Source organism: Tetrao urogallus (assembly GCF_951394365.1).
Source record: "Tetrao urogallus genome assembly, chromosome: 6".
NCBI lineage: Eukaryota > Metazoa > Chordata > Aves > Galliformes > Phasianidae > Tetrao > Tetrao urogallus.
The window spans coordinates 38757209-38781228 of NC_136819.1; the positions used below are offsets into that span (position 1 = coordinate 38757209).

Genomic DNA, 24020 nt, shown 5'->3' on the forward strand with positions numbered 1-24020 from the left:
TCACTCTCGGCCACTTCCTCATCACCATAACTCTGGTCTGAATAACAAGAGGCCAAGAATCTGCTAACGCAGGCCCCAGCAGAGTGCCCCATCACTCTCTTTTATTCACCCTGGAGATTTATGCTGCCTATCTCCCTTCCCTTTGTCCACCGGTCGGGCCCTATAAGTCACGTCCCTAGGCTGACAGGTCACGTGGCCTGTGCTGCTGCCCTGTCAGAGTGACTGATGCCAAGGGGTGATTAAAAGAGAGGAGGGGTGAGAGGTCAGCAGCAGGCGGCATGATGCAAGCGGGGGATGTAATTATCACTCCCATGACATACTGCTGAGGGCTTTCATGGATCGTCACTCGGGCTGGAGGTGGGGAAGGAGGTGCTGGAGCAGGAAGGGGAATGGATGGATGCATGGCAAAAGCATGGAGTGTAGATATAGGAGGCAGGGAGTTTCATTTTCAGGAGAAAGTAGGAGGTGTAAAAGCCAAACTGCTCCTCAGAACTGAACTTCTGGGCTCCATGGGGCAGGATGGAGAGAAAAGGGCATTTGGAAAGCTGTGGGGATCTCTGTCGGGGTCAGAAGGTAGCCCTCTGTTTGGAGAGGCTTCTGGCCACATTTAAAGTGCTGCTCGTTCCTTCTGCTGCTCCATCCCAACACTGACAGCACAGTGCAAGCAAAAGAGTATTCATATGTGAGAAATGAGAGACCTGCAAGAACTGCTGGGGGGGGTGAGTTGACAGAAGCTGGAAGGCTCAGTCACTCAGTGCTGACTCTGCCCATTTCCATCTGCAGTTCCCAGTTCGGAATCTTCTTTGGGCAATGTAAGGCTGAGTAGATAGTAGGCTGTACCTTTGATTGTTCCCCTTCTGGGCATAGGTAGAGATGGGATCTTCTGTAGAGGAAAAATCAAGAAAGAAAGTAGATGACAGATTGGAAAGCACGTATCTCAAGCCTGGAGAAGAGGATTTTAGATGGAGCAGGAGGACAGCTGTCACATACCTGTGTGAAAGAGAGAAGTAACTTAGATTCTGACAATGGGAGGATGAAGAATGCTAGATGGCAGCTGGGAACTGGATAAATTAAGATGATGTTGAGAAATGTCTTAGCAGTGAGAGCAGTCTTGAGTGTGGTCAATTTTCAGTGTTGCAGAGCTGTTGGGCAAGAACTGAGCAGATCCATGGGAGAGCTCACTAAAGGGGCAGTTTCTGTCTCTGATCTGATTTAAGTTAATTCCAGAGTGTCAGGTTTGGGTGTGTGGCTTTTTTTTTTTTTTTTTTAAGTGGATTCTGTTTGTGCTTTCCTAAGGTTCCACCACTTAAATTTGAATTTCCAGTTTTCTGGTCACCTCACCAGGGTGTTCTGTAGGCTAGGACTTGAAAGCTCCCCACCTTCAGTTTCCAAGAGTATACCTGGGAGCAGTTCCAATTTCCATTTTTTTCAGTGCCTCATACTTGTCTCGGTGATCCTCAGGTAACATGGCATCTATCACCACATAGCAACATGAAACTTAACATTAAAACTTTGGACTGTGTATGGGAATGTGGTGAAGAACATGCAGTACTCTGCTGTTGTGCTCTCAGAATTGAGGGATGCTGGAATACCTCTAAAGAATACACAAGTAGTCTGTCTGGTTCAGTATTCAGCTTCTAAGTGTGGCCGTCACTGGTGTGTCGCAAGGAGTTTGTAAAACAGGCAGATATGCCTACCACTGACTTCTGTAGTTTGAGGATGGTGGTATGGACAGCTGTATACTGTGCCATTTAGTGCTTTTGACTAGCCTTGTTTGATAGTGTAGAGAAGGACAGCTCTTCAGATTCAAGGTGATGTCAAGAGGAAGAGCTGCAACTTTTTGGTGATCTGAAGGCTGGGGATATATCTCATCCATGGTAACTTCAGGTTACAAGGGTTAGTGGTTACATATAGATGTCAACAAGACTTATGAAGTAAACAAAATGAAATCAATCCAATGTAGACCAAACATGAAGGAACCAACCTTGATAGCTTCTTGTATAAGCACTCTTTACACACTGGTATGGCTCTAAAGGCAGATCTTCTCCCAGAGGAATAATTTATGGGTAAGGGAAAGATATCACTGAAAAAGCTAAGAATGAATATTCATCCAGTTTGAATTAATGGATAATTGTATTCTTCAATATTGTCTATCTCACCAGGTCTGGACAGAACTGCTGTCACACCTCATTGAAGCTCAAGGGCTCAGAACTTTCTTTGTCATTAAAATAATCAAGCTTAGAAAGAATCTCAAAACTCCACAATACCTGGAGCAGATGACTTGCAGTCACCAAATTCTGCATCTTGGCTTTTCATGCAAGGAAGAATATACGCTCCTTCAGATTCTCAGCAGTACCATAGTACATATATAGTGGTGTTCTTCTTTTCCTCTCTCCTTCATTTTTGTCATAACTATGCTGGGAAGCGTAGACAGTAACTTCACTACTTCGTTAATGCCTCATGTTGTTGTCATTCTCATGTTAATGTGGCTCCACTGCAGATTTTCAGCAGTGTGCTTATTTCTGGGGCTATGTGAGTTATGGGTAGTCTGTGGAGCATTAGCAGTGTGTTATCAGTGTATTTCCAGATTTGGAGAAAATATAGTGAAAAAAATTCATCTCATCCAACTCCTGAATACCTATGTGATTCCTCCCAAATGCTTACCTGAAACTTGGCCTTTAAGAAAGATTACACTGCTACCTCATCTCAGATCACATTCTTTCAGGACTTTACCACATATATAGCTAGAAAGTTCTCCCAGTTTTTTTTAATCTTTCTTCATGCATTTTCAGGCTATTCTTTCTACTCTCCAAGGTCTTTGTTTCTCTAAAGCATTCTGCTATGTATTTGATGGTTGTCATCATCTCCAGTCTGGTTTTTTTTCCCTCTAGACCAAATAAACCTAATTACAACCTTGTCTTGCTGGACAGGTTTTCTAAGTCTCCAGTCACTCTTGCTCTGCTTCCCTGTGTCTTCCTGGATGGTTGTGTGTGGTTGTTTTGTTTTGTTTTTAAATTGGGTTTGGATTGTGTTTCTTAGCTTGTTTGTTTTTGGAACTTACACCTTCAGAGAGGGGCAAGGAAAGGCAGAGAAGTCCAGCTCAGTACCTCTCAGGCTTGTTTACAGAGACTTGTATGATGTTTATTTTTTTACAACAGCTTTGCATGGAGATTTGTCTTCCACTTGAGTCTATTTCTTCACTTTTCTACAGTGCTGCTACCTATCTGATACTTCTCCAAACCCATGATTTTGTATGGATGATTATTCAGATTGGAGAGGGAGTTTTTAGGCCATCTCCTTTATCATTTCTAATAGCAGCAAGAATATTATTAAGTCCTGTGTCTCTGCAGCCCCTTCCCTTTACTTGTATAGTTGCATCTACTTGTGTTATTTCTGCCTGAGTGTGGTGCTCTGGCTGACCTGCTTCCTTTATTTTCTAGACCTTTTCTTCAATTTGTTGGGGTCTTTCTTGATTCCTAGCCTGTTCTCCATTGTCCATGCAGTCTTTTTCAGTTTGCCATCTGTAAATTCATGATCGCATTCTGGTACATTGAAACCTGTGATGATGGGTGACCACCGTTTGAAAAAGAGAAAACCATACCTCATTGAGAATCGGTTACAGAAGTTACTGAAAGTTGTAATGATGGGAATTGAGGAGGCTGACCCTAATCAGTGCATTGTCCTCTGAGTCATCCCCCATTTGATCATGCTGGAGCAGTTATTTATTTAGTGTGGCTTAAAGAAAACCTATCACAGAAACTACAAAGTACTAAAACCAAACACAAGTGGGGAAATAATAGGTAAATAGGAATGTACAGTAAGTTGCTTGGTCTAAGAGAGCTATGTGATTACACTGAAGAATTTATGCAGTTATTAACTCTAATAAGTGGGGTTCTTTTCCACTGTGTTCCTTTTTAGAGTTGTAGTCAGTAGGCATTGTCAGGACGTATTTTGTGAACTGGAAGTTTTACATCAAAGAGGAGTTCCAGATGTGAAATCTAAATATTTGTCAGAAACCTTGTTTTTAGGCTTGTTCTAGGATGTCACAGCTTATGCACCATACGGAGTTTTTCCAAACCAAACAAGTAAGGTATAATCTGATATACCAAATATAAAATCCCTCTTCTGTTTTCAAGCCCAAACTCATTTCATGGAATTGGTGAATACAAAACAGCAAATACTCTCAAGGAAATTCAACTTGATGAACAACTCATGAGAGAATGGAGAAATGGGTTATGCTTGGCAAATAGAATATTTTCAAGGCACTACTTATTGGAGTTTAGAGGGGACTGGAAGGGACACACCAAAACAGCTATTCCTAGTCTTTGCAAAAGGGAAGCTTTCTTGAAGGCATTACAAGTATGTTATGCTGAATCAGAAAGGGGGAGTGAAAGAGAACAACTTCCTGAAGATGAGCTCTAGCGATGGTGATAAAAGGGAGTGCAAAGGATATAATGGAGATTGAATGAGGGTAGGCAGGGAGGATGAGAGCAACAGGTAGGAGTGAGAGACACTAGAGGGGTGGGAGCATAGGGGAGGAGGTGAGTGAATGAGCCAGGAGAAGACAGCGTGACTGTGTCTGATCTACGCTGACGAGTACCAATGTTAACTGTCACCTCTCATCTCCAAACTAAATCACACCTGGAATTGGAGGCAGCACAGAGCTGATAGTCAGCCTTAGAGAGCCGACAAGTCAATCAGAGCAGAGATGCATGGAAAGACACCAGCTTTATAGAGATCGGTGCTTTCATTCATCGTGGGATTTACACCTGTCAGCCTCCTGGAGGGGGGAGCACACTGGGACTCACTTCAGTGCCGCTTAAAATGGGGCAACAGGCACATTACTGCAATCAGCTCCTGCTTGCCTTTCCTATGGAGAGTATATTGCAGGGAGCCTTTGCTACTTGCACTTGAATTGCCTGCATTTCAAGATCAGGACTATTCCCCACACAGCTGAAATGCCCCAGACTAAGTAGGCAGGGTGGCCCTAACTGGCTTCATGTTTCCCAACATGTGGGGCAGGGGGAAATAACAGGGTAGCCACTCGCTTACCAAAAGAAGGCTTCAGGGAAGCTGCATGAGCCCATCTCATTATCTGAGTTTGTCATGACATTTATTACAAGAGGTCAGTGGAGGCCAGACCAGGAGACCAGCCTGCCTTGTCTTCTACGCTGCTCTTTTCAAATACCTGCAGTGCTCTATAAAGACCCTCCTCTCCTTTCAAAAGGGCCCCCAGATCAGAACTTTTCCCTGCTGGCTAAATCCTGGGTACCAAAGCTTGTGATACAGGCTTTGAGCTGCCTGATCTCTTAATCCAGCTGTGTGTATTCATTTGAAACTGAAAGCAGCTCCTTTTTGTCGTCTGCTTCTCAGCATTAAGTTCTCTTTGATGTAATTCTTGCTTCCGATGCTCTCTCCCTTCATGAGGAAGATTAGTGTGAAATTGGCCTGCTTCTCTAGAGACTGCAGTGTTAAGCCTCCAACACTTGGTCCTTATTGGAAATCCTTAACCCACATCGAAAGGAGGGGGAAGGGAGGAAAATGTACAAGTTCCAGACCTGACTATGGCAGTGCTCTGCTCGCCTTGCTGTTTTGGGAGTGGGGATATGCTCTTAGAGATACAGGTATTTTGGAGCAGGAACAAAGATAGCATCCAAGCTGCTGGGAGTGTGTCTTCTCAGATTGAGAAGAGAGAACAGCAGTGCAGGGGTGCTGAGAGGGGGCTATGAGCAAGCAGACAGTATGCCCAGCCTGGGCTGAGTGACACCCCTGTTTGGAGTGTTAAGCCATCAAATTGATCATTACTAATCTGCTTTGAAAAGTAGGCTTGGAGCAGCATTGCTTAAGTCCATGTGGTGAGGACAGAGTCCAGGAGACAGAGGCTCCCTCTTCTCCGTAAAGTGATGTGACTTCAGGGTGGCCTTGTGCTTCATCTGGAGTATCTCCAACATGAAAAGGATAACGAGGTTGGCGCGGATGAACTTCAGTGAGTTTGCAAGTGCCGATGGCTCAGACAAGTTGCTCAGGAGGCTCTCTTCCTCGCAGCACCAGGACAACCTCTTTTCCTTTCACTCTGTTTCTTGTGCTTGCCTTCATTAAATGGCTGCTCTCTGCTTTTCTTTCCTTATCCTACTGTTTCATGTTCTTTACTCCCCTGACAGCTTCCCACAGTGCCTGAACCTGCTGCTGCTGCTTCCACCGATCTCTGCCTTTCTCCTACCCTCACTACCTTTTCTGGTGGCTCTTCCCTGCTCCAGAGGCACTTTTGGCGTCTGCTATCTGCTGCGCTCCAGCCCCACCATCCCCTCCCTCTCAGTCCTCCGTTGCCCTCCCCATGAGTACGTGGTGCTGTTATCTCAGAGAAGGGCCTTGAACACCCCTTTGGTTTAGCCTTGTGCTTCCTCTCACTTGGCCGCCCCCCTCCCTCACCCAGGTCTGCAAATCACTCCTTCCCGTGTCAGCCAGCAAATTGGTTTATCCTCCCCCCATCCCAGCTTTCATTACCTTGCCGAAATGAAGCGATATCTCCTCGGCGGAGGCTTCCCGTCGCTGCAGCCAGTACCCAAATCATGAGAGCTGGCATAATAAATGAAGACAAAGTGCCGGCGGCCCGGGCCATCTCTCCCACTGCGCCACTAGCCGCTGCCAGCTTCATTATTCGCTTAAGTTGCCGGAGAAAATTACTTAACCCTGACCCGTGTATTAGGGCCCTGTATTAATGCTGCGACAGGCGTCTCTTACAGCAAAGAACAATTTATTAGAGCCGAAACAGGCTGCTTTTCTCTGTCATTTTTCCAATCTGAGCTTTGAACACACATCATTAAACTTGTCTGACTCTCTCCCCTTCTCCATCATTCCTTTTTTATTTTTTTTAAACAGAAAGCGCTGTAGAGAATGGAGATTGTTCTGAACTTGCTGAGTGCCTGGACTTTGCCCCCGCCTTTCTCCCCCCATGCTTTTTCCTCCAAACGTGACCCATGTCTCCATCTCTCTCTGTCTAATTCACCTTATTCTCCTCTTTCTGTAGTCTCATCCCTATTTTTCAAATTCTTCCTGAAATTCTCTCATATTCTGTTTGTAGCTCTGCTCGTTTGACTGTCCCCCTCTGCACAGGTGTGTCACATTCTCTTTCACTCAGTTAATTTGTCTGATTGCCAATTTTTCTCTGGGCTGAGCTGATATTCTGGAGGAAAGATGCTGGGAGGTATAAGTGCCCTGTGCCAGCGCAGGGCCTGTCCCACTTTGTACTGCCCTAAGACTACCTGGAACACCAGAGATCATCAGCAAATCTGGTTTTCAGCACTATCACCTTTGCCTCATTCATTCTCTCCGAGCACTCTACTCAACTTCAGTTTGGTCCTCAGTGTCACCCAGCAGGGCTCAAGCAGCGTGAGCAGCAGGCAGGACTTCAGCATGACTGACTATACTTGGGAGGGGGCTTTCTTCTTACTTGCTGAAATACTTACATGTGCTTTGGTGGAATTCAGTTATGTGCTTTTTTTTTTTTAATAGCTGTTTCAGTATGAGATCCAGTGTAACTCATGATAGTACAGAAAGATATAATGAAAATAATCACTGTCTCTTTTAAATCCCACGTGGGCAGACTCACAGAAAGAGGCAAGAAGCTAGATACAGGGTGATGGGCAAGAAAGTAGTAAAATATACATGAACATCGGTCATTGGTTCAGAAGCATTGAAGCTGCAGGTACTTTCTTGGTTTCCCACCCTCTCTCACTTAACTTCCTTTTACTTTTTTCTCTTCGTATGCTGTTTGTCTACTTCCATCTTATTTTCTTACTGACCCATTTAATGAAATTATCATGTAGATCTTATATCACTGTAATATTTCATTTCTCTTTCTTTTTCCCCTTTTCAGAGCCTGTCTGGCCAGAAGTCAGATTAGTTGAGAACCTGGCACAAAGCCTAATTATCAATTATGTTAGACTGGAGCTATGTATGGATTTGGGGTTAATTTACCAATCAATTTATTAGTTGACTGTAATAGAATTTCAAGGCTTGAGCCATCAGCATCTTTAGGAGAAAACAACATGGCTAACTTAGAATTTCAACACGAGCTATGACAGGCTTTCTTCTCCACTTCCATTTTACTGGTGATTTCCACAAGAAATCAGCAAGAAATGGACACTGCTGAAGAGGAAAGGCTGAATGTAGAGATTCTTTCAAATCATTCCAACTTCAAATTATTTCTAGGTCTGGCTCTGTGTCTGCTCTTAACTATGTGTTAAAAATTTGTCATTTGCTAGCAATTGTCCCGTGGGGGTAAGTGATTGAAGGGGAATTGCTAAGGATTGAATGGATCATGGTGACCACTCTGCACTCCAGCTAGCTCTCCAAGAGTCTCCTTCTGGGCATTCCAGGTACTTGACAGGAATGAAACCTAGTGCTAAAATGTGAGGCTTTGCCTTGTGTGGAGGGTCTGCTTTGGATACTGTCTGGATATCCCAGAGGAGCTGGAGATTACTGGAGCTCAACACATGGTCGTGGGTAGATGGGATTAGGCTAAGAAGAGGTAGGAGATCTGCATGGGGTATGACTTAGGAGATGCTGTTTGTGCTACTTTATGGAGAGTTATATGTACTGTGAAACTGAACACTTCTGTTTGCCTTCACATTTTCCTGTGTGATTCAGATGAAAAGAAGCTCATTTAAAAGCATTTCTATTTTCACACTTATTTATTGTGAGTGCTCTGCTGGAGTGAGTTTCCTGGAGTCTAAGGACTAAGATATTGTGCCCTCACTCCTACCTTAGAGGGGTGGTTTTCATCAAAGGAAGGGAGAGTTCAGTCCCTGCAATTTTTTCAATCTATAGATGCATAGCTGAAACTTCAGCTTCTCTCTTACACTTTTTCTCTTCAGTTTGGAACTTACCAAAGATCCCTTTGTCATTTCAGAGCAGGATTTTTGTAAATCTTAAATACAGCATTGAAAATAGACTAATGACAGAAAAATCCTCATAACTAAAGCACTAACTAATGTTAACAACGGGAGTAATGGGTTACATAGATTAATTAAGTAGAATCTTTATTATCTTCCTGTCCACTGCAAATTTGTCTGGGATGCTGAAGGTTTATATTAAAAAAGAAGGAAAATTAAAGTGATGGATGTTTTCCATTGTATCATTCATATGTAGGGTAGGAGAAATTCAACTTTTTATCTGAGCCCCATCCTCTTGTGTTATGTGGGCTGGATGAATTTTCAAGGCTGCTTACCTTCCCGGAGGGGGAGAAAGTTATTTCTAGCAATGTCAGGAATCAAGGGGATTCTGTAGCTATTTGTCAAGGGAGCGATTGTGAGCTGAAGGACAGCAAATTCATGAAGACATACACATGGTGCATGAGATGGCTTGGGGGCTGGTGGGCTGTATCACAACAGTGATACCTCTCAAATGGGGGAAATAGAGGAATCGTGCATGGAAAGAGCGGTGTAAAAACTGGTTCACGGTAACATCAGGAGTAGTTTTCTTCCACCTGTGTGTAATTTCTGTGAGTGAGTGAGACAGTCAAGAGCTCTAGTTTTTAGCCACCTGTTGAGGAATCTGCTCATGAGAGATACTCTGAAAAGCCATACGTGACCTCCCCAAGTAGCTTGGAGGGAGGCCAACATTTTTGGAACCTCTTTGAGTGTTAGTGCAAGGCATTTAAAATGGACTGTCAGCTGGGCCTTTAGGACCTCAGCAACTCCAGTGGGTTTTCAGTCCTGACTGTGCAGGCTTTGTCACCACACAAAGCATCTCTTCAGCCACTAAAACTGTTGATCTTTGGAACTTTGCAGTTTTTTCCAGAGATGTGTGAAGGGGGTCATTGGGTCCAACAGGGAGAGGAGGGGTGGAGGGGAAGGCAGTGAGGGTGAGAGGGGATGGTTGGTTGGAGCAGCTGCCCTTCTGCTGGGAGTCCCTCCCGAATTCTCTGGCACTCTCCTGCTCAGCCTGATAGCTCTTCCAAGTTCTCTAATCACCTTCTTGCTGTAATGAGCCTCTCATCTCACTGATGGAAATCAGGGTATTTGGTTATGAAAGGGACACTGTTAATAACACGATCTCTCTCTTCCCCACTCCATCCCCCACTCCCCCCGCCAGCCTCCCTCCCAGCTCTCCACACAATTCTCTCAATTAACGATAGGCAGAAATTAATTTTTCCCCTGGACTGAAACAATTGCTTGGCAGAGGATTGCCAGCTCGGCTCCAGATAGGGACCTTTCCCAGCAGGGCCCAGAGAAAGGAGGAGAGACCAAGGCGATAAGCAGGGCCCTATCAGCAGCCACAGGACGCAGTAATACAAATGTTATCCTTAGAAATGTATTTAAAGAGGATATGTTTATAATTCGAAGGGGATTGTCAGGCTGCTCCCCTCCCCCTCCCTGCAGATCCATGCTACCGCCTTCTTCCCTGCCATGAAGCGCACTTAAACCTCCAAAAGGCTTGGCAATGTCAGCCCTGCATGCTCCCCTGGCCACTGCATGAGGTGGTAGGAGGGCTGCCTGGGTGCAGCGCTGGGAACAGCCAGAGAAAGCCACAGAATCCAGCAGGCAAGGCAGCAAGCAGGATCTGCTCAGGGGGCAGGGGCTTGTAGCAGATCTACTCAAGACTCAAGGAACAGGAAAATACGTAGTGCAAGAGAAAAGTGGTGGGAGGGATAAGCAAGTACACAGAGACAAGGGGGGAGAGTCCTGGCTGTAGGCTGATCTGCAGGGCAGGGGAACCTTAAGTCCAGCCTAAAACAGGGATCCAGCTGCTGTTGCGTGCAAATGTTTTAGTAGCGTTTGTGACTTGGGAAACGTTGTCATCTTGGTTACTTTCTAAAGCTGCTTGTTTATGGATCCCATGTGCATAATATCTCATTGTGTAAAGATAAAACATTAAGCCCAGACCAACCAACATGCAGGACTATTCCAACGACTGCTCCTGGCTGAAACAGCCAGCCCTGTTCTCACATACAGCGAGCAGAACATCTTCATCTTCTCCTCAAATTAGGGATGACAATACAACCAGTGACGCCTTCTGGCAACCCTTCTTGGCTGCTTTATGCAGACTTGTGACATGCCCTGCAGCACTATCTAAGAGGACATGCTGTGCTCCTGTGTTCCAGTTGTTCTCACTGCAACAGGAAGATAATGATAAGTTGCAAGGACAACAGGAGAGGAGCAAGAGGACTTTCAGGATGCAACACCTGCAGTTATTATAACTGAAATAGGCATTATTCCACTCTCCTCGAGGCTTCACCAGTCCTTGTAGGTGATCTCTGCAGTTGGCTCTGTTTGAGGCCCGTTACTTGTGAAACACCTCTTGTTCTTGCTGGAAGCAAGCTAGCATTGAGTTTCTGCCACACAGCGTTAACATCCATGATGGCCCAGTGCCCACCAGCATCACCAGTGCTACTGCCAGCTCTTTGCTGCCATGATGAGTATGTTTCTTTTTAGTTGGGCCCAAGTTCTGCTGGCAGACTGATGAGTGCTCCTGTGGGTGGCTCAGAGGCCACCGTTGTTAAACCAGCAATAGAACGGAGGACAGGCAGCCATCTGTAAGATCCAAGACTATTACAGTCCTACAGCAGCCAGTGATCTGTGGAGAAATAAAGGCAATTGTCAAGTCATATGTATCAAATATTCTTTACAATACTGTAAAAAGGCTGGCTCTCCTGTGCATCAGGTTCCACATACCTCTTGGCTCTCTTTACCTCTGGTCTTTCTATCTCCACTGTGCAAGGGAGCACTGATAGACCAGGGAAGATCCAATTCCCTGAATCTGAGGAACGGATGCATGTTTTGAAGTACTTCTTTCCATTCATTGTGTGGAAGCAAAGTTTCATGCAGAGGTGCTGTGAACAAACAACAAACCTTAAAAGCCAATCATGTTTAACAACATTCCAGGGGCTGCTTGACGCATCTGGACGTCAAAATGCAATGTTTGCAGACTGGTCAGCCCTCATTTCTATATTGCTTCAGGTTCAGAGATAGAAAGTTCTTTTAGACCTTAGTCTATTAGGATCACTGCAAATTAAGCAGAGGTCTGTCACAGGACAGACTGCTCCTGATTATTGGGACTAAATGAACACCAAAACATTACTCAGAGGAACATAAATGTAGGCCTCAGAGCGTGTTACAGAAATAGCAGCTGATGTGTGCAGAACAGTAAGCAGATCTACACTGAAGTTCCTGGGTTCTTCTTATGAAGGAGGAACATTTGTTCCTTTCTCCCAGCATTTCCCAGCATTGCCAACCTGCTGCTCCTTGGTAAGGTGGTGGAGCCCCCTATCCTAACAACAGTAACATTCGTCCCCTTTTCTTTGTATTTGGGAATACTAAAATATTCGTAATGGGGTGGTGGCATATCCAGCTACCCAAGAAGGGATGATGTCTACCACTAGAAGGCAAGATACTTGTGTGACCTTTACCAGCAGGGGCCCTGTGGAACCAGTGGTATAAAACTCTAGGAGGAGAAGCGAGGCAGTATAAGCATATTGCAGTTCTGTCCTCCCTAGCCGTGTTCTTGTGGCTGGTATTCAACAGTTACAGATCTGTGCCCATGTCCACAGCCTGGATGGCAGCTTCCTCCCATCCCTGCTGTCTTCATCCTGCTTTTGTTACCAGGCTGCCAGTGCTGAGCCAGCCCAGCGGTCACCTCACACAGATGTCCCTAGTGATGGCCTGGACCTCCAGATGGGAGTGAGCCAAGGCACAGACACGGGCTCTGCCAACTGCTGGGGGGAGGCACCAGAGAGGTCTTGTCTTGTGCAGAGCCTCCAACATGCAATTCCTTTCTACTTTCAAGTACTGTTTAAATGCAGTGTTGGCTATTGGGAAACTGGACTTTTAAGATGCCTGAGGGGACACTCCTACAAGACAAGTCGACACAGTCCATCAGTGAAAAGGAGACATTGTTTTTTTCACAAAGACACCAAGAAGGCCCCTCCATCTGCCCCAAGTGTACCTGTTCCTGGTAAGGGTCTGCTCTCTGAGCCAGGGTACGGCCCACCAAATCCAAACTGACCACCCAAAGCCTTCCAGTGGGCATCTTGCAGCTCAACAGCAAAGTCTTCAGAAACTCCTTCCGGGTGGTGGGGTGGGAGGGAGACGTGGCGGCGCAGCCTTGTCCATCGTGCACTTCTTCACTCCCTCCCTTTCAGCCCTGTCCTTTCTCAATACCCAGGAAAGATTAACTCCTCTCCATGCGCCAGAGAAAGTTATTATCATTAATGAAGAATTAAAAGGGAGCGATTAATAAAGGGCCCTTATCTGGCAGCGAGGAGGAGGCTGGACAATGGAAGGAAGATGGAGAAAATGGAAAACAATAAATATGAAGCGTAAAAGGAGGCGAGCACTGCTCCCACTTGTTAGATCGCAGCTGCATCTCCTGAGGGGGGAAGGCTCCAAATTGCTAATTACTGCCTCTGAAAAGACCTCGCTCTGATATGTTTTCTGCTGAAAGGTTCCCATTAATGAAGCAGCGATGATGCTGTTTCCCTTTGACTTGCCTTCAATTCCCTCTCTGAGCTTCCTCCCAAGCCGGGAACAATGAGGCCCTGGGAGCTGGCGGCTCCCACAGGCCTCGCGGAGACTGGGCCGGGGGCAGCCGAGTGAGGGGAGCCGCGCCGGCTGTGAAATATGGAGGGGGGAGATAAGGCAAAGACAGAGGAAAGAGGCTCACTCCCAGGAGCCCAGGGAAAATTTGCAGTTATTATGAAGGAGATGAGACAGATTAAAAGCCCTTGTGTTCTGCGCTGCCCTTTTATTTAGTGGCTTCATCTCCAAGATGAAAGAAGTTGGAAATGACTTTCTCTGCATTTTGCTGCAAGAAGCTTCACGGCACATTTTTTGACTTTATTCCTCCCTTTGTCTCTTGTCCCCTTTCTGTCTCTCTCTTTTTCCTTTTAACCCCTGGAAGGTTTTGCTGAGAAGCACCATGGGACCATGCAGAATGTTTGCTGGGGTACAGCAACGACCCCTTTACTCTTCCTGTCCTACCAGGCCATCCCTGCTGTGAGCATCCCGCAGACCTTCCCTCGCTGCTTACCTCAGGAACGTCCCTCGCCAGCAGCATCTTCTCTCTCACATCAAGTCCCAGCAACAGTTTAGTGCTGGTGACTACAGATTCTGGGCAGGAGAAAGATGCCTGCATGTGCAAAGCCCAGGAAAGGCTAATAATCCACTCAGGATACAAGTCCTGAACATTTTGCATCCCTACAGCTTTTTACAAGCAAAATTAGTGCTGAGAAAAATAGGACAGTCCCTGTTGTTTGTGCAGGAAAACTGCAAACTACAGAGGGATCGAATAATTCACCGGGGATGTGGGGTGAAGTTGAACTCAGGCAAGGATTCAAAATTTATAGTCACTGTTCCACTTCAGAGTGGACTTTGTGAGACAGAACAGAAATATCATAAACAGCTCAAAACCAGATTACCACTTCTTCCCCAATATATTTCACCAACTCCTAATGACAATTTTCCATTTTTTCCCTATACACACCAGTGCCCTGTTTTGGCACCATTTTAGTTCCTGTGACCCTTGCAAAAGGCAAAAGCAATTCTGTTACCACCAAAACTTTCCCAGAAAAACATCCCCTATCTCTCCCAGGTCAGGAAAAAGGCTGCTGACATCTCTTGGAAGTTAGTTTGAAATGGTGAAATTTGCAAAAATATTGACAGGTGCTTTAAAAATCATACGATTTGTAAAACTCTTGTTGACCAACAGAACAGCACCAAACTATTCGGGAAAATGAATGGAGAAAAAGAGAAATTAAAGTGGGCATCTGCTGCTGTCTCCTCAGGACGTGTGAGCACAGGAATTCTTTTGCACAACTGTTTGTGTAATTTGTTATCCTGCTCAGTACTACAGCCAGCACAGAGCTGAAATGAAGAGGTAAGAAGCTCTGAAGTGGATGTTTACAGAATAACCTTCCCACCAGGGGAGTTTCTCTGTAACCCAGACATTTTGTAGATGTTTTATGTCCTGAAGCATGGAAAAGGATTGCAGTGGTAAAACAGGATTAGATTTTAGGATCTGAGAGTAAAAAGAAAACCTCTGTACTGAAAATAGGAAACTAAATGCTGCAGTCAATAGAGCGAGGTACTGCAATGGAAGGGGTTAAAAAGACAAAAGGACAGACAAGTACAGATGAATTGGTGCAGAGAAAGTAACTAAACTGAAGACAGACATTAGGAATGAGATAAAAATGATTTATCAAATGGCCGTTTTTGTTCTTTTAATATTTCTTTTCCACATAAATTTCTCAGACAACAAAAAGGTAATGAAAATGTTAAAATTACAGCTCAGAATAAAGGTTGAGTTGGAGAAACAGCAAGGAGAGATCTCAGTGAAGCTGAATGATGATCATTTCAGAAGGTGTAGGAATCAGCCACAAACGTAAGGATTTTCTTACCGTTACTTTTTGACAAACTGGGGGGGTGCCAGGGAAATGGGGAAAAGCAAGCATGGTATCAGGGGGAAGCAGGGAGGAAGTCATGATCTTGGCAATTATCACCTTTTCAGTAAAACTTCTGTTCCTGGCCTCATAAAGGAATAAGTAGAAGCAGGAAAAAAATGTAAAAATGCAAAGGATAATAGATCTTTGAGCAACGAGCAGCAGCGTAGATTTATAGAGAACAAGTCATGTCAGACAAACCTGATTACTTTCTCTGATTTAATTTACAAAATTAGCAAATGAAGAGAATGCCATGTACATAATATATCTGGGCTTCAACAAATCCTTTCATATACTGCCTTGTAAAATATGACTTGAAAAATGAACTAATATTGCCTTGAATATGAATGCTGCCACATGGATTAAATAAACGGAAAGACGAGAAACAAAAGGGAATGCTGCAGAAAATGGAACTGGGGTCACACTTGGCTTGACTCTGATGGCTGCTGATGATCCATAAATTGGGAAGATAACAGGCACATGCTGTGACGGAAGGAGGTGCAGATTTAAGGACAAGGAAATTGCACAGAGAGATTTATCTTAGAAAATAACAAAACTGAGTTCCATCCAGATGTACAAGTCCAGTGTATTTCCAGATATACAAATCCAGATACACAAATTCAGTATAAAATGCAGTTTTGGGACCAAGTATACTGATAGCCAGCATCTTACAATTAAAAAGAAAAAAAATCAAGCAGCAAAAAGGAGAAGCACATGGCAAGAGCTGGGAACATTCAGCTTCTATTAGCAGCTAATGGTCTGTGGAGACATGGGCTGAGACTCCAGCAATGGGACCAACCAACGCACAAATCTTCAAAAAATCAATAAGAAACACCAGCTTTCAGCAGGGCATGTGTTACTTTCATTCACAAGCAGGCCAGGGGTCAGATAAGCCAGGGACTGATATTTCCATAAATAAGAACTTCATAAACCAATGGCAAGTGATAACATACACCCACTAAATCAAGGGATGCCTGCGCGCCCAGCATCGGGAGAGGCCTTGTGCACCGGGCCTGATTTCTGCTGACTCTAGAGCTGTGAAGTGATCTGTAGGGTGAAATACTCAAACACAGGTGGGATATTCATCTGGGGAAAGTATGGTTGTGGTTTTGGTGATATTAAACCTCAGCAGCGAGTCCTGCAGGGACAGGGCCTCGTGGACAGCTCTCCTGCCTGATGTGGCACTGCACTGAGACACCTCATGGTCATCCCCAGCCAAGAAGGGTCTGATCCAAGGAATGGAACACTTCTCATACAAGGACAAGCTGAGAGAGCTGGAGCTGTTCAGCACAGGGAAGAGAAGGCTGCAGGGAGACCTGGAAGTGGCCTGCCAGTATCTAAAGGTGGGCTATAAGAAAGAAGGGTATAGACTGTTTACCAGAGTCTGTGATAACAGGCCAAGGGGAAATGGTTTCAAATCAGAACAGGGGAGATTTAGATTGGGTGTAAAGAAGGTTTTACAATAAAGGTAGTGAAGGCCTGGAACAGGTTGCCCAGAGATGCAGTGTACGTGCTGTCCCTGGACACAGACAAGGTCAGGCTGGATGGGGCTCTCAGCGCTGTGACCGAGCCGTAGGCGTCCCTGCTCGTTTCAGGGAGTTGGACTAGATGGCCTTTAAGGGTCGCTTCCAACTCCAGCGAATCTGGGACTACGATTCTATGAAAAGGCTGAATGGAAGGACTCATGAAAGAACGCGGCTATCCTGCGCAGGGACGCCTATCCAAGCACCTCTCCTCGCTAAGCAACGGTCTGTAACGGCTTCTAACAGCCCGCAGCAGCCCGGGCACGGCCGCACGCCACCCCTCAACCCGCCGCGCTGCGGGGCGGTGCAGCGCCCCACGCCGGGCCGGCCCCCGGCACCAGACCCGCCCCTCGGCGGGGAGGGCGGGGAGGAAGTGGCCCGGGAAGGCCGGAAGCGGCGCTGCGAGGGGCTGGCGGAGCGGGCGCTGCCCGGTGAGTGGGGTCGGGGGCCGCGGCCCGGCGGTGGGGTCGGAGTGGGGCGTCGGCGCTCGAGACGCCCCTCCCGCTCCGGCCTTGGGGCGCGGGGGGCTGCGTTGAGCTGCCCTGCGGGGCCGCGGATTGCCCGGCGGCGTGTGGGAGAGCGCCGGCTTCTCGGAGCAGGGAGCGGGAGAGGCGTTATGGTGCGGCCTTCCGGGTGCCTGGACGGAGGAGGAGGCCTGCGGCAGCCAAGTGCTGCTCCGGAGCGGGGCCGCGGGTGTTCTGGGCGAAGTGGCCGAGTACGAGAGCCCAAAGTGCCGGCGGTGGGGCGGCCCGGCGGTCACGGGCAGTGTCGGAGTTTGGCCAAGTCCTTAGGAGGGGCTTGCTGGCAGTACGGAGGTGGAAGGGCTGGGGATTTTGCCCCTGGCAGCTGGGTCCTGGTGTCGCGTACACTGCTGTTAGGAGTGTGGGACCCCGTGCGTCTTGTTTTGCTGCTGCATTGAAGCTGATTTGCAGACTGCCTTTTTGGTTTCCGTTTTGCGCATAGCTTTACTGCCTGTCTACTTGTTGGAAGACTTCAATCTGCTTGCTGCAGCTGCTAACCCTTCTTTGTAGCTTACAGTAATTGACATAGGCATACCAGGTAGCAAACTAGTTGCGGGCTCTCTTACCCTTAAGATATGTAATGGAACACATTCCTTCCAAGCAAAAGATACAAACGTAAGGCCTTTTCATATACAGAGCACTTGACCCAACTGCTGCAGTGGTGACATCTCCACCACCATGGGTAGAAGTGGGATTTAACCCCTGCAACAGGAAGGAGTGAATGTTAGCCCAAGAAGCAGCAGTTATATTGCACTGTTTCTCCCAGGCAATTAAAGTGTGTAACTCTGCTATAGTATGCTGTAGTCTAGCAGTGTGTTTGTGACAGTATTTATGTCTGGTGCTAATTGTTTGCTGTCGTTTTTGTAGGCATTGCCAATGGATGAACTTGTGCATGACTTGGCCTCAGCCTTAGAGCAGACTTCAGAGCAAAACAAGCTGGACGAACTATGGGAAGAGATGGCCCTAAGCCCACGGCAGCAGCGACGCCAGCTTCGCAAGAGGCGGGGTCGCAAACGACGCTCAGACTTCACGCATCAGGCAGAGCACGCCTGCTGCTACAGTGAGGCCTCTGAGTCCAGCTTGGATGAAGCTGTGAAGGATTGCCGTGAGGTGCTGACAGCCAATTTCAGTGACTCTGATGACATGGCAGCGGTCAAACGACATCCAGCTCTCAGTGCCACCCTGAGGAGCAAGCAACACTCATGGCATGAGTCAGACTCCTTTACAGAGAATGCACCCTGCCGGCCTCTTAGGCGCCGCCGCAAAGTCAAACGCGTGACATCAGAAGTGGCTGCCAGTCTCCAGCAAAAGCTCAGGGTGTCAGAGTGGAACTATGAGAGGGGCTGCAGGTTCAAGTCAGCCAAGAAACAGCGTCTTTCACGCTGGAAGGAAAATGCCCCGTGGACATCATCTAGTCATGGCCTTTGTGAATCGGGAGAGAACAGGCCCTTCCTCAGCAAGGGGGGAAGGAAGGAGAGGATGGAGTGTGAAGCTGATGAACAGAAGCAAGGCTCGGATGAAAATATGTCTGAATGGTGAGGTCTTTGTTTCTTTCCCATGCTAGAGCTAGATGGCTTCCTTGCTTGCAGCTACTTACAAATCCTTGCCTTTAGAAGTTCTTTCCAAACTTATTCAGTGCTATTCTCTTTTTTTGAGTAGGGAAAATCCCTCAGCTACTTTAAAAGTTCAGATTTTTTTTCCCAACAGTCTTTTCCTGACAGTGCCGTGATAATGACCCAAACACTTTCTTTGAAAAGCTAGCAGTTGTTACGTTTCTGGCTTGTATTACAAGCAGCTCTTTGAAAATTCTGTGGTCCTTCTGCTACGAAGTGGCATGCTTGTGGCCTGACATTTGGCGGATAAATCCACTGTTGGTACTTATGTTGTCTGATTGATATGATCTGTTTGCAGTTTCTTGTTTTCAGAATTTACCATAAGCAGTAACAGAGAACTGATCAGACAATGAATGCTAGACCTCTGTGCAGGTACTGTGTAAACCTCATTCAAAACATCTTCATTGCAGTTCTACATTTCTGCTATGGATTTAGAATAAGGTGCTGACAGGCAGAACCTTTCCTGCAGGCTGTGGCAGGAAAGTAGTGAGAAGATAAAGAAGTTGGGTAAAATGGAATATTTGCAGGGTAAATCTATGAACTGTGAAGTCGGGCTTATATTTGTGTCCAGTTTTGAAGAACTGATGAACTAATGATGCAGTTTTGTACGAGAGTTGAAAATGAGAAGCGTAAATGTCATGATCTGAATTTGCGCATCACTCTTGAGAAGTTTTCCCTTTGAGTTTGATTTTTATTCTCTGCATAGAAGGTTCAGTGTTCTAAAACTCCTGCTTTACAAAAAGATTTTTTCGGATTAGAAGAGAAACAACTGCTGTGAGTCAAATGGAAGAGTTGTAACAAATGGCATACAGAAAGGAGATAGGGACTGTCATTGTTTAAGAAGCAGGAGACATTCAATAGAAAACTTTTTTGTTTGTTTTCATAAAACTGCTGTGGGACATTTTGGAGATCAAGATTTGTATGTATACGAAAGGGGGATGTGGAGGGTAGATTTTCTAGGGGCTGATAAGCATTACAGGCCAAGTGGAAGATTTGTCTCAGGAAGTCCTGAAACTGCTGAAGCTGTATGAATGTACTGAGGAAACGATCAGTCCACTTTTGTTACAGTCTGATATGCTTTTCACAAGTATTCACTGCAATAGACTCTATCAGAGACAGTGAATTTGAGAAGTATAATTGTTTGCTTTGGTGTAATTGTTCATGTGTTTGGGTTCATTTAAGTGTTCTGGCGTTACGTCTAGTTACTGCAATTTGTCAGTGAACAGGTGGCATACAGTTATTGAGGGCTTTGTGGAAAATAACTGGAAGTGCAAACTCCTCACAGGTACTTTCTGAGAGGCTGTGAAAAGCATAGGCTGTAGTACATTCTCTCTGTGCTGGTCCTAGAGATCAGTAGTGCATTTTCATTGAACCAGCATTGTATCTAACTGTTAAGAGGGTAGAAGAAGCATTAAAAGTGATTTTTTTTTTTTTTCCCATTGAAAAGTGGTTCTTTTTAGGTTAAGAAAGGAGGGAAGAGGTGCCTTTTCAAGATGCTAGTGAATGCCTTTTTTGGTATTAGTTGCTAAAAACACTTTTATCTTTTCAGTGCTGTGTGCTGGCAGTCCAGAAAAGGAAGTGTGCTGAGTAGCCCCTGAATGTTGTGTGTCACTAGTGATGGACTGAGAGATGCCCTTACTTGATGTGGCAGTGATGGACAGAGCTCCTTGAGGGTTTTTTTCTACCAGTCAGAGTCTGTTCCATCATGTCAAACTTGAACTTAAACCAGCAGGCTTTCATCTGGGCTTTAGTTGTGCCGGAATTTGGAAGAGCAAATAAACAGCTTTGTCAGACTATTACTTGAGGACCATGCTGAGGATATCACTTTGTTCTGTTCTCAGGTGTACCTTGCTTTCAAACAAATTATTGTACAAGTGTTTGTATGCTGTTTGCCTTCTGCTGCCAAGTCTTTGAGATTCTCTTCAGAGATCCAGAGGTCAGAATATTTGACCTCTCCAACACCACAAATGTGATCTGTGCTGTGATTCACTCAAGAGTGTTCAAGTTGGAGAGAAAAACACACATAACCCTCTTTGCTGTGGACTGCCCCTTGCAGCAGTGAAGGATCACGCTTGGTCTCTGCTGCTCTAAATATAGCGGTTTGCTGCTAGCAAAGTGAAACTGGCTTTGCTTACCTCACTCTTGCTCTGCTACTGCTGCTTTGCTCCTTTTTCTGCTACCATGAGAGAGGTATTTCATACAGCTGTATAACAAGCATAGCCTGAGGAAGAGAGAAGAAAATTGGATACCTATGAGAAAGGATGGTATGTTGGCATCACAAGGTGGGAAAGCGACTAATAAAGCTTGCAGTACCTGGAACCAGTCCACTGTGATCTAGTGATGTATGGAACAACTTGATACTGTATTGGTTCCATTTCTGTTCATAGAATCACAATCATTCTGGTTAGAACAGATCTTTAAGATCATCATCTCCAACCATCCACCTAACACTATAATTCCACTGCTAAACCTTGTCGCTTCTACATCCACGTCTCTTTAATATCTCCAGGGATGGCAACTTAATCACCTCTTTGGACAGCCTATTTCCAGTGCTGGCTACCCCTTCTGTAAAGAAATTCCTCCGATGGCGCTCTGAACATCCCCTGCTGCAATTAGAGGCTGTTTCGTTTTTGTGTTTTGTAGGAGTAGATCTCCTTAAATGATGAAATAATCACTATTTTCTCTGCTTTCAAGAGAGCTCCTTGTTCTAAGTCAGATCAGAAGCCTACTGTATTCAGGAAATAAACTGATTCACTGAGAAAGCTTTGGAAATGTATATTTAATGAGAAGTTTGCTTGTAGGCATGTACGTAGTGTATGTGAAATGAAATATTTGAAATTGCCAAATTTCAGTGTACGCTGTGAGGAGGAAAGGTGTGCAGGAACGCGTTTCTAGGTTGGGTGATGGCACGACTCAAAGCCTGACATTGGTAATTGTGATAACAAGAAGCAAGTGGTCTTAGTTTAAATAGTCATCTGCATGCTTGTACAGGGGTGATAATTAACTGCTAAGGTAACATGCCCTTCTTTCTCCTCTAATGCTCTGAGATTCCCTGCAGCCATAGTAAAGCATAGGGAAATTATATATTGAGTGATGAAGCTCCTCTTGTTGGTCTAAGCTGAGCGCTTTCAGAATGATCTGGGTTTAACTTGAAGCCAGAGCAAATCATGGTCAAGAGTTGTTTGACAAATGACTTTGAATGATGTGCTTAGTAGTGAGAGCTCTGTGGTTTGTCTGATCTACTCTCAAGTGATGTAACTTCACTTTCTTGAGCTGGTCATTGCCCTCCCCCAGTGGCTCTGTGTGACTTTGCTGGTTTGCTGCTGATGTGTATTGGCCTGGGATTGTAGCCATTGCTTCTTGAGTGTGTAGTGCAGTTGCCTTTACTCACTGGAAGAGGGCTGTTTTCCTAACAGCCTGCAGTGGCAGTCGAGAGCCTGGCTAAGCTGATGAATTGAAACCCAATCTCTTGGTAAAGAAAAAATTCCTCTCTTGGAAGGCAAATGACAGAGACAGAGTGTTCAGCTTCCCCTCCTCCTCCAGCCCAGCCTGACCTTCTGCAGCCCCTCGGTGCCTCTTGTTTTCTTATTTTTATAGAAAATCAATATCCCTCCTGACACAAACAATAGCTCAGGAGAAAGAATAAATGGGGTAAACCTGAGATCTCTGTCCATCACCTCTCACTTTAACTCCCCCAAACTATTTAATTATAAGCATGCTTTGCTCCAGGTGTTTGCAACAGTGAAATTGCTAAATGAGGACCATTTTAACCAAAGATTGGGTGATCAATAACACTCTATAGCAGTAGGTTGTCGGATCAATAGGATTCATTATTTCATGGTTAAGGTAAGTAGCCTCCTTTGCAAGTGGAGGTCATTAATCAGTGCTTACTGGACCTGTAGAAAGGCCTGTGGAGGAGTCTAGTTTGTGTTCAGCTCTGAAGTGTGAAATTGTAAAGAGGGTGAAGTGGGATCCATGAAAGTTGATTCAAGTAAGGCATTGGCAATAACGTGTATCTGTAAGGAGCAAAGGAGCTGTCAGTATGACAGAAGGCTTCAAGTGCAGTTAATGTGATCTGGAATCTTACGTAACGCTTCTTCCTTTCTCTGGCACCTTTTCTCTGGTGATGCTTCAAACCCATGTGAAGCAGTCACTCAATCCTTGCTCATAAGGTCTCTTAATCCAGGCTTTCAAAGGAGAAAGCAGACACCCTGAGATTTGCCCTGGGTCATACAGTGAGTTGGTAGGAGAGCTAGGAATGAAACAAATGACTCGTGGTTATCAGTCCTTGGCCTAATTGCTTTGTTGTATATGTGGGAGGGCAAATGGACAACCACACACTGTAATGGATTGAGTTGGAATTTGATATTAACTTACATACTGAAATGTGGGAATGATATACCAACCATTCATCCTTAAAAATTTATATGACCTTTGTATAATGATGAAGATGCAGAGTTTATAGATATCCAGCATGATGAATTGATTTGGCTGTACTCAAGAGTATATTTTCCAAGAGCAATAATGTGCTCCAAAATTTTTAATAACGTTTAAATAATAAAGTAACATAATAAAAAATAAAATTTAATACCATAATGAAACTGAAAACGTTTAATTATGTTCCTGCATTTATTTGGGGTGATGCTTCTTATGATCTCTCATCCTTTTGTTTTGTGAATCAAGGGGTTTTCTGTTGATATTGGTGTCAGCATGACTCAGTTTCCCTGTAGGAGGCCAGAGAGCTTTGTAACAATGCTCCTCAATCAGAGCTTGGTTCTAGTTCTGAATTGACGTTCATATCTCCTATGAGACCTTAGTACTAAGGGGGTGTAAGGGCAGTAAGTAGTTACCACTTGGTATGATATTTCTCAGCTAAATTGGAGGAGGTATTACCTGAAGTGCAGTTCAGCTCAGAAGGCCAATCCTG

The 24020-nt window shown here is 45.3% G+C and overlaps 1 protein-coding gene across 2 annotated transcripts in view; it reads left to right on the forward strand.

The window, feature by feature from the left end:
• Positions 1–18353: 18353 nt before the first annotated feature.
• The window catches only part of GPATCH2L (G-patch domain containing 2 like), a gene marked incomplete at both ends in the record, with an annotated part of 30325 nt that continues 24658 nt past the window's right edge, over positions 18354–24020 (forward strand). Inside the window, one exon of one of the 2 annotated variants that reach the window (XM_079536918.1) lies at positions 18354–19015. In XM_079536918.1, coding sequence (XP_079393044.1) covers positions 18357–19015 — 659 coding nt within the window. The remainder of the gene's footprint in view (positions 19016–24020) is intronic. The other variant, XM_079536917.1, reaches the window with a different exon arrangement.